This window comes from Puccinia triticina, chromosome 11A (genome assembly GCF_026914185.1).
Source record: "Puccinia triticina chromosome 11A, complete sequence".
Classification (NCBI taxonomy): domain Eukaryota; kingdom Fungi; phylum Basidiomycota; class Pucciniomycetes; order Pucciniales; family Pucciniaceae; genus Puccinia; species Puccinia triticina.
Genome location: NC_070568.1, coordinates 1880001 through 1891833, shown reverse-complemented (window position 1 = coordinate 1891833; position 11833 = coordinate 1880001). Strand labels below are relative to the sequence as shown.

Sequence of the window (11833 nt, the reverse complement as noted above, 5' to 3'; positions counted from 1 at the left end):
TTTAAGACTTGTAGTAATAAGTAATAATAGTATATATATGCCCGTACATGATAAGAGGGTAGAGTATTATAAATATAAAGATAAACCGTACCTAAAAAAATAAAATGTAAGCTAAGGGGTAAGGGTAGGAGATAAATTCGAAATGGATCAAGGTGTTATGTAAAATATAAGCACCTAAGACCGACAGATATAAGACGTATTTCGACTAACATAGATTAAACACGTATGAGTCATGTGTGTATGAAGGGGGGGTAGCCGTAGAAATATGAGATTTCTTCTTCGAAGAAATGGATAATAACATGCTAACAGGAGCACCAGCTTTGTAAACAGCATATGTTTATACATAACTAAGCAACTCTGAGGGGGGTGTTATGGATACGATATAATTATAATATAATACCTATATCTTTTAACCTATTTCTCCTTCTCATCTGTTTTATAAGAGAATATAATCATCAGTCTAATAAATGCAATAAATAGGATCATCAGCTTTATAAAATAGATAGTTTCACCAGCTTTATAGAATACATCTTATCATCCCTCATCAACACATGCTCTAAGTAGGTAACTCCAGTCTAAAGATTTTCTCTTTCACTATTAAATCTCCTGGTAATCGTGGTGTGATGTGACGTTATGTGGTGTGATGTGATGTGATGTGATGTGATGTGATGTGATGTGATGTGATCCCCGGGGGGGGGGGGGGGGAGGAGGGAAGAGGTAATAACCTTAGTGGGTATTTGTGAAAGGCAGCATCCATTGTGATTCTTCTACTCGTAGTGAGGTAAGACGAGAAGTTTTGAAAGGTAGAGGTAGTAGGAGTAGTGAGGGGGGTGATGGTTAAAGGGGGGGGTAGTACAGGAATAAGGGGGTGTAAGTAGAGTAAAACCAGGGGGTTTAGTACAATGGCAGTACGAATTATTTGCAGTAATTAGATTTGAGTTCGATTCTCAAAATCTCCAGTGTCAATAGGTCAGAATAACCTTTCTTTGAGCATACTTTTTTGAATAAAATGGGGGGGGGGAGGGGAGGTAAGTTGACGATAATGTCCACTTTATAGATACATCTTTAACTCATAAAATAATAAGTTAGTATATACTGCTATAGGATATGTTTTATATTAACATAGTCGGGGGGGGGGGGGGGGAGGAGAGGTATGCATTTATAATATATAAAAGGTGGGGGGGAGGCGTAGTAGACTATGGGAGAGGGATGTGAAGGGGGATGTAGTAGCTGAGATAGTATAAAATAGTGGTAATACTATATATATATATGTGGCCACCTGTAAAAGATGTCAATAAAAGTAAGGGTATGCTAAAGTAAGGAAAGTGTTAAAAGTAGAGTAATGGGGGGGGGGGGGCAATGATAAGAGTAATAAAGGTTGATTTATTTAAAATTAAGGGGAGAGAAATGGGTAGATTTATTCGAAATGGGTAATATAAGGTGGAATCCATTTCGAATAGATATGCTTAAGTGGCATGTAAGAGTAAAGCAAAATGCTAGCACAAGGTAACCAGCAACTAAAAGAATTAATATAAGATAGATAAAATAAACGACTACGACAGAGGTAGACTATTAGGTGCGAGGCGATTTTTGTGTATCAACAAAACTCAACGGAGTATGATGTAATGCAGTGAAGGTGCAAGACAAGATAAAGAGGGTAGTAAGTAGGCTAAGCCCAGGTAGCTCGATTGGTAGAGCGATCAGTTGAAGCCTGATAGGTTGAGAGTTCAAATCTCTCCCAGGGCAGAATAAGATAATGCCCGTAATAATTAAGACTCATGCAGAGATAGAGGATACGAGTTGTTATATCAAATGAGATGCTTAACTAAATTTCATCACATCACTTCTTGCTTTTCTTATACTAAAAGTGTAGTTAGAAACTAACTAATAAAAATAAACATGCTTTGATTGAGTAGAGGGATGAGGGAGGTGTCAAGGGATAAAATGTTAATAGAAAAGAAATGGGGGTGTAGGGGAGATAGGAGGACATAAAAGGTAAAATAGAGAAGAAAAGAATAGGATATAAGAATAAAGAATAAGATAGGATATTATAGGATATAATAATAGATAAAAACAGGGTAAAAGAGATAATAGGTTAGAAAAGAAAGAATAGAACATAAGAATAAAGAATAAGATAGGATAAAATAGACTATAATAATATAGGGATATAATAAAATATAATAAAAAGGGGGGGGGAGGGGATGTGCCTGTAGGAAGGGGGGATAGATGTTAAGATGGTGTATAATGTACAATAGGCAGGTATGCGGCCGATAAGTAACTACGTATAATGATATAATGAGGATTTTGAAAGAATGGCTCTTCTACTTTTACAAAGAACCTTTCACTAAGGATGGATGTAAAAGAGGCTAATATGTGCAGTGTAAAGATAAATAGGGGGGGGGAATATATAGGTCTATATAGAAAATAGTGATAGGGGGGATAAGAGGGAGAAACTAAATATAGGGATAATAAAGATAGATAAAGATAGGGATGAATAAAAATAAAATATAAATAATAATAAAATATATATGAATAAAGAATAAGGTATAAGGGTTGGAGCTATGAGGGATAAAAGGGAGTATGTAACAGGTAGCAGTTGTAAGAAATATAAGAGTCCAGTAGTATATAGGCAATAATAGTAGTAATAAAAATATATCTTTTCTCTCAATTCCTTCCATACAGGTGTAGTGTGTGGGGGGGGGGGGGGGGATAAGGGTAGATATAAAGAGGGGTATGATTTATTTTTTTAAGAAGAGATGGGGGGGGGGGGTAACGAGTGTAAGGAGGTTTATAAGATATTCTAACTAACAGTGATAGGGGATATGGTAATAGGAGAGGTGTGAGATAGATAGATTAATAAAATAATAAAAGAAATGGGTAGGGATAGGTCACCAGCAGTAGGATGTTTAAAACTATACGAAATGTCTATTGAGGTGATAAGAATATGTATGCGTAGAGTGGGGGGGGGGGGGTAAGATACAAGGGTGAGATAAATGGATTTATAGAAGGGGGGGTGGGTAGAGATAGGTCAGGACCTTAAGCTTAAAGGCGGACAGCATAAGACGAAAGGTGTATGTTATGGTTGTAGTAGGGGGAGATAAATTGATAAATAAATAAAAGAAATGGGTTAAGGTGCAAGGGTGTAACTAAAGGTTATCAGAGTGTTTATAGATAGAAGGATGAGGGTCACTTTCACTCCTTTTTCATTATGAAGTAGGGAGGGGTAAATAAAAAGAAATGGGGGGGGGGGGGTAGTATGACAATGAGATGTAGATAACGGGGGATGTTGTAAAGCCAGGTAAAATATGGCTATAAAACAAGAATAATCAGCCTCTTTTAATATTCTTGGATTTATAAGGGAGGGAGGGATGGGGCGAGGGTGAGGCAGGATGTAGGATAAGTATAAGGCGAAGGAGGGTGAGTGATGTAGGACTAGGTAAGGATAAATAGATAAATATGGTTTTTAAGGTAAAAGAAGTAGGTAAGGTTGCATTAGGGGGGGGGGGGGGGGTGAGGGCAGGTTTTATGAGGTATAGTTAGGGGGGGGGGGGGTGAGCAGATAATCTTGGAAGATTGACCGATCTGTAAAATCGGTGCAGTATTGCTAAGTGAGTTCGATTCTCTCCTGCTCAAAGAGAGGGTTAAATATATAATAGATGATATATAGGGTTAAGGGTAGAGGATGTTAGATATAGGGTATCGTTGGAAGTAAGGATAAAGCTTGAGAGTGGTTGTCGTCTAATGGTAAGACTCTTTCTTGTCGGGGAAGCTATTGTGAGTTCGAATCTCATCAACCTCGTACTAATACGCTGCAGGTAATATACGGGTGGTAGATAATCTTCACACAGGGGTGAACGGAGGAGGATAGGTGTGATACGGGCAGGGTTAGACGGATGAAATAGGCCTCATTGGGTAGATTAGGGGATAGGGTAAGGGGGGGGTGGTGTAGCTAAACAACCCACCTGCGGGGGGGGGGGGGGGGGAGGGGGGTAGATAGTGTAACAGCCTGAGGAGGGTGTGTGGATTAGACAGTGGAGTGTGTTAAAAAATAATAAAACAGATAAGGCGGACCTAAAGAAAGATGACACTAAGTATATCACTATTTATAGTAGGGGTTCTGGGTTTCATAAGAAATAGGAGAAATATTATTATGATGCTAATTTTGATTGAGCTAATACTACTAGGATGTACTATGATATTTGTAATAAGCAGTTATGCTTATGATGATGTAATAGGGATGACCTATGGGGTACTAATTATTTCAATAGCGGGTGCAGAGAGTGCGATTGGGCTAGGTCTAGTAGTAGCTTATTACAGACTAAGAGGAAGTATTTCAATATAGGGGGGGATGTATCTCACATCGATTTTCATTCCACTAGCCTCATCACTGTGCACGGGTCTACTAGGGAGGAAGATAGGAGGTACGGGGTCGAATGTGATTTCAGTACTATTTATATTTATGAGTATGGTAATAATAATACTGATATGTTATGAAGTAGTATTCAGCCAGAGCACGGTGTATGTAGTACTATGGAATTGGATGGAGAGTGACACCCTAAGTATTAATTGGTCATTTCACTTTGATCCGATGACGGTAATGATGCTGATAGTAGTAAGTCAGATTTCATTTGTAGTACATGTATATAGTACTTGATATATAGCGAATGATCCACATGTGCAGAGATTTATATCCTATCTATCAGCGTTTACGTTTTTCATAATGATTCTGGTAAGTGCGGATTCATATCTACTAATATTTGTAGGTCAAACTTTTCCGGCCTAAGTACTGCGTAAGCAGTATAGAGTACACCACTGTATGCTGGGAACCCCTAAAGCCTTTGTGCACCTAAAAGTATAGAGTAATAGGAATAGGCACACAGTTATGAGTGTGAGGGAGTGTTGTGGACAATGGGGGGGGGGCAATCAGCAGGAAACCAACCCTTTTTTTATTAGACTAATATAGTAGGCAGTAGGATCCCCAGAGACTATACGTGGTGCAGCCATTTCCAACGAGTACGGGAGTAGCTTGAAGATATAGTCCAGAGTTCAATGAAAATTGGATGATGTAGAGTAGGGGTGGGGGTGAAGATTTGGGTAGCCATCTTAATATTATAGAATTTATAAGCGACAGCTTCCATTGTACTAATGTTGATACGGAAGTAGGTGTTAACATGCGCAATACTAGGTGACGCATCGATGGGGGGGTAAAGCCAACGCATAGTGGAAGGGTTTGATGTGATAAAGTATATCCTGACCCTTTTGATAAGCTATATTCAATGTTTGAGCATTTTATGAGTTTAGAAGCTAAAACATACGCGTAAGCCAGATTCAAGAGCAGGGGGTAGATAGATCCAACGCCTTAAAGTCACGAGATAATCCCTGCCTGAACCCATATGTACAACAAGAACCGAGTAAAGTAATTAAGGAGGGTATAGCGGAGCAGCGGACATCTATGGGCAGGGGTCATAGAACCTTCAACGATCGGACGGTGTAGGAGGATAAATAGGTATGCTTTTGTAAGGGTTAAACAGAGAGCTAATCTAATATAATAGAATAGGATATAATAGAATAGAATATAATCTTTAATGAGATGTTTAACGCTAAGAGGGCGGCTAATGGGGGGGGGGGCAGCCTGACGCAGACGGATAGGATAAGAGTGCGACAACCGGTTCACTAAATAAGATCGTAGGTAGATAGAAGGATGAATAAATAATATATAAGATGTTAAGTAAGATGTAAGATGTTAACTAAAAGGGCTATTTGTAGAAATATTTATCTTTATCTTTATCTTTATCTTTATCTTTATCTTTATCTTTATCTTTATCTTTATCTTTATAACCAATTCTGTGGGAAGGTATTGGAGTGCTTTCATATCTTCTCATTAATTTCTGGTATACAAGGATTCAAGCTTCAAAGGCGGCGATTCAGGCGATAACAGTAAATAGAGTGGGGGATATATTTATTAGTATAGGGTTTATAGCATGTCTGTGAACTTTTTCAAATATGGACTATGCAACAGCGTTTAGTCTTTCACCTTATATATCAACAGCAGCACTAACATTTATTGGTATTATGTTTATAATAGGAGCTATGTCGAAGAGTGCTCAACTAGGTCTTCATACTTGACTAGTCTCCGCGATGGAGGGTCGGGCAAGTTACGTAAATTGTAATAAAACAAAATAGTAGATAGCGAATACAAAAACCTAAAGAAAGAAGCAACATCCTGAGCAGGGCAAGGGGAATAAGTAGAGGTCTTCCAACGTTTCTTCAGACTGTTCCGGATGAGGTGCTACAGGTAATAGCAGGGAATATACTAGGTGGTGGACACATCCAAACAGGTAGGTACTAAGAATGGAATTATGAAAGGAAGTGCAAGATACGGAATATCAATGATAGCATCTTCTAGAGGGTATATAGTTTTTCTTTGTGGTGCAACATATGCGTCTTTCAGACCTTTTGCACTAATACCTTGGCCTAATACAAATATACCCAACATGCTGGGAAGGATATTGCACATTATTATTTTTGTACTGGTTGTTGTCCCATTTTTACAGAACTTCATGCACTTTGATACCGTTGGGGTCCGGATCTAAACAAATTCATTAAGATTGTACCCTATTGTATTGCAAAGATGTTCTCAGCCAGATAGCTAGCACATTGAGTTATGGAGGATGGTTATTTTGATAATAAAAAGAAAACAGTAGTTCTTTGTACCGAATCTTTCACAAAGGCCGAGTGTCAACGGCTACAAGATCTACTGCTACAACAACTAAGTATTGAAAGTGCACTTCAGCTTCGTAATGCAGCTAAGAACACGTATCGTATTCGTATTAGTAGATCTAGTATAGAACAAGTGCGAGAACTAGTAACACAGTATATGCATTCAATCTTTATGTATAAGCTCGGTTATACCGGCAGGGCCCTCTAAAAACTTCACTAAATGCTGGAATACCCTAAAGCTATGAGAACCTTACCTTACCTTACCTTACCATACCTTACCTTACCTTATTATTAAAGGTAATCATTGAGTCGGGTCTTGATTAACGTAGAATGAACATAACCGGTATAGAATAATTTCAGCTATGTCATAGCGGTATAGTTTAGTAAATTTAGTTAGTTTAGTTATTTTAGTTATTTTAGTTATTTTAGTTATTTTAGTAATTTTAGTAATAAAAATAAGGTAAATAAAGTAAAGAGGGTAAATAAGGTAAATAAGGTAAAATATCATAGATGAAACAATGGGCAATCAGCAGGAAACCAACGTATATATAGATAAAGTACAAGTAGGATCCTCAGAGACTACACGTGAAGCTCTCGCTCTAGCTCTCGCGGGCTCCAGCTCCATGTGGGGGGGGGGGGGGGGTATCAAGTAAGACATAGGCAAGAGAGATGATATAGTCCAATCAGTAATGAGAGTTACTGCTGCCAAATGTGCAGAATTAGTACTTGTAATCCATAAAATGGACAAATCTCCTCCGCATCCACGCTCCCGCAGTAATAAAGGCTTTTGCTTTTATAGGGGAGAGGCGGTGTGGATGAAATAAGTATTAATAATAAAATTGCCTACACCAGTAAGTTCAATGCTACATGCAGCTACACTAGTAACAGCAGGGATTTATCTACTCATCAGAAGTTCTCCCATTCTAGAGTATGCACCCTATTCTCTTCTATGTATTCTATTTGTAGGTCAAATAACAACTATTTTTGCGGCTAGTTCAGGTCTATTCCAGAATGACATGAAGCGTCTAATTGCATATTCAACAATATCTCAAATAGGATATCTGGTCATAGCAGTAGGGCTAAGTCAATATTCAGCGGCACTAATACATATAGCAAGTCATGCTTATTTTAAAGCTCTACTATTTCTATCTGCGGGTGGAGTGCTACATTCCATATCAGATGAGCAAGATATAAGGAGGCTAGGAGGTCTAATGATGATACTACCTTTTACTTATACGGCCATAATAGTAGGGAGTCTAAGTCTAATAGCGATTTTTCCTCTATCAGGTTATTATTCAAAGGATCTGATTCTAGAGCTAGCTTATAGTCAATATACTTTTACAGGGTACCAAGCATACGTAATGGGGACGATAACAGCCTTCCTGACAGCTTTTTATTCGATAAGGCTAGTATGTATAACGTTTACAGGTATGCCTCATGCGAGTAGACAACAATATATACAGACTCATGATCAGCCTATTCTAGTACAGATGACATTTACTCTTCTTGCTTTTATATCCATCTTTTTTGGTTACATCTCAAGAGATATAATAACAGGAATGGGTACAGATGGGCTAATATCTTCTATGTATCATAGACCTGAATCTGTTACACTGATAGAAGCAGAATTTATACCTATTACAATGAAGCTAATTCCAACCATACTAACCATTTTTAGTGCAAGTATAGCCTTTTATCTATATACATATAAGCCACACTATATTGTATATATATCAAGTGGAACACAGGGAATACTCATCACTAGGTTTTTTAATAAGAAGTGAATGGTGGATATTGTTTATTCATACATTATTATAATAAGTATAAGACTGGGTTATTTTTGTAGTCAAACACTGGATAAGGGAAGTCTAGAAATAATAGGACCAGTTAAAATAGAGTCAACAATGAATTCTTGAGCTGCTTCAATGAGCCGTATAGATACAGGGATTACAACCTCATATGCTACTTATATACTATTTGCTACTCTTAGTCTATCCCTCATCACTCTTTAAAATCGTAGCTTAGCTAAGCTAAGTTAAGTTAAGTTAAGTTAAGCTCTATGATTATACTTCAGCTAGAATATAAACCCCCCTCGGTTTACATGATCCTTTTAATAAAAATGTTATGGTAAGTTTTTGAAAAGAAGTAAATAGATAGGATAACCTTTCCTCTAATCACTAACAATAAAAGGAATGGAGGGGATATGCACTAAGATGGGGGGGGATAATGAGGACAGATGTAAAGTATAATACAAAGAATCTCCCTCATATCACGCTGAGGGATGTAGTGTGAAGGAGTGGGAAGGGATGTGCTAAGTATAATAAGGCTTCCTTCCTCCCCCCCCCTCTTCGTATACCCATGTTAAGTTAGATTCTTGTAGAGGTTTTTAAATAAAAGGAGAAAGGGGAGGTGAGAAGAGGCATACGAAATAGAGATGTTAATAGGTCAAACTATGGTAAAATGAAGCAACGTCACGACTTCTTTATATTTATCATCAACTTGCGAGCTTAGATGAGATGATATAAGGTGATATAAGATTAGCATCAAGGGGTTTCTTTTTTTTTCTTAAAAGAAATGGGTAAGTATGGGAAATATATAGTAGATGTAGCACCCTTTCACGTGGAGGGAGGATAACGACTCATTGTTTTAGGATCATTCAAGAAAGTAAGGGGAATAAGCAACGCAACAATATAATAGAACATTATAATTTGAATACTTATAATATAAAAATTTATAAGACTAAAATAATAAGAAATAAAACCCATGACGATAGATAGACTTTATAGTATAAATTCCACAATCTTAGTAAGTACTAGATATAATTTTTATTGAGCTACAAGTGGTATAGACAAGGGTATAAGAAAGGATAAAATAGTGTAAAATTCAAGGAGGGAGGTGGATATCATCAGGCAGGACTTCACCCAAGTCCTAGATAATGCGAATGTAACCTTCGTAATAGTCATGATGGTAGAATGAGGGAGTGTGATGAGCAAGACAGGTAGAGTGGCTCCAACACCTTCATCATAATCACAATCTAAATATGGATCTTCATTAAATATATTCTATCTTCATCTTTATATTTATTTTCATTTTCTATCTTCTATCTTCATTTTCTATCTTCTATCTTCATCTAGATCTAATCCTAATGAGAGGGGAATTTCGTAAATAGGATGTTCATAAGAATGAATATCATTAGACTTTTGATCGACAGAGGGGGTATCAAGATTGTGATCCTTAACCCTTTTTTAACATAGGATTTGTATGGGAATCTAATACATGTTAATAAGAGGATAAGAAGGGATAATAATATAGATAAAATGAAGTAATGAAGACAGATAAAATGAGGCCAATATGGGGGGGGCAACCTAAATTTAAAGAGAAGTAAGAAGGATAAAGATAATAAAATAAAGAACAATGAAAAGAGAACAGGGACAGGGACAAGCTGCAACTGGGGAAGTGTAGCCGATTGCTAATCGTCTGATGTTAATCATCTTGTGAGTTCGAATCTCATCTTGTCCATAATAAACAATAATATATGTATATATATAAAATACGGGCACAAATACATAGATATAAATATACAAGATATAAATGTGGGTGTATAGGAGCCTAATATTTAATGGGGGGTAATATATATAATAATACTTGCCATCAGGCCTTTTGCTAAGGGGCGGAGCTCCACATATAATAGATACTAAAGCCTAATAATAGCAGGGGATGTAAGCGAAGCAATATAAGGGATAAGACAGTAAGTATGAGAGGTACAAAGAGGGGTAGTGAAGTAGAGGGGGGTGCGAAGGTAGTGAGGGGTAGGAGTAAAGGGAGATAGGAGGGGGGGAGGAACAGGTATAAGTGTAGGTTAAGATTTATTGATTTCTTTAAAAATTAGGGTATAATAAGCGTAAGTAAAAGAAGGGATATGATAGGGGGAAATAGTGTTAAGCAGATAATAAGTTAATCTTGCCGAGTATTTCGGGGGGGGGGGGGGGGGGGATAAGGTATAAGGTATGGAGGGGGTGTGTGAAAGGTAATAATCATAAGGGTTGTGATAGGTATAGATATAGCACTTTGCGAATATTATATAAGGGCTTGCACAGGTGTGTTGTGTTGTGTATATTTTAGTTCAGGTAAATGTAGGAGAGATATATTTAAGCATAGTAACGTGGAGAGGTAGGTAAACGATACGAGACAAGATGTGACAGAGGGGGTGTAGGGGGGGGTAAGTAAGGGATGTAATATACGAGGGGGGGGGGGGTGTATTCGATTTAATAGAATCGTTAAAGTATATGAAAACATGATAAAAGATAAAGTGATCTTAATGAGTATCTCTGCGGGCTGTAAAAATAAATGTATAGATGCATAAAGATTCGTAAGTACAGCTAAGTACGTAAACATACTAAACTGCAAGGCCCAAGCTAAAGTATGCGCAGGGATGTGAAGGGTAGTGAGGGGAGGGCGGTTTGAAGGATAAATTGAAAGGTGAAAACCCAAGTACGAGATACAGTGAACTGAAACATCTAAGTAACTGTTAAAAAAAATCACAAGAATGACTGAGAGTAGAGGCGATTAAAATCAGTAAAGGTCAGACAAACTTCATAAGACATGGAGATCCGTCTTCAAGGCCATAGAGTACAGTCTAGCAATAGAGTAGAGTAACGTGAGTGAAAGATAACGAGTTGAGATCATATAAGCAGATAGAGTCTAAAGAGATGATATTGTACCTTTTGCATAATGGCGGGTTAACTAATTTAATATAGCGAGATTCAATTCCATTCCATTCCATTCCATTTCATAAGATTTAGAACCGATCAAAACATAGAGTAAGGTACCTTTCAGACCAGGAAGAAGTAAGAGACCTGCAGAGGTGAGGGAGGTTGTAAGGGGTAGGAGGGTATAGGTACGAGAGAGGGGAGAAATAAGAGAAGGGGTGATGAGATAGAGTCCTACCCATCAGGAAGATAGTTATATTAAGGAGACCTAAAACGACGTGATCTAAAGTTGATCAGGATCAGAATTTAAAGAATCAGTTCGTAATATGTAAGGATGAACGAGCGAGGATTTTGTGGATTAAGGGTCTGAACGAGTGGCTGTTACATAAGCCTTTGATGAATTG

The 11833-nt window shown here is 37.5% G+C and overlaps 1 protein-coding gene across 1 annotated transcript; it reads right to left on the bottom strand.

Moving 5' to 3' along the window:
• Positions 1-4985: 4985 nt before the first annotated feature.
• Positions 4986-5219, bottom strand: PtA15_11A205 (uncharacterized protein; the record flags this gene model as incomplete). The annotated part of the gene is made up of 1 exon (XM_053161090.1): positions 4986-5219. The coding sequence occupies one exon, from the start codon at positions 5217-5219 to the stop codon at positions 4986-4988; it is 234 nt and encodes a 77-aa protein (XP_053025071.1).
• Between the last annotated feature and the right edge of the window lie 6614 nt (positions 5220-11833).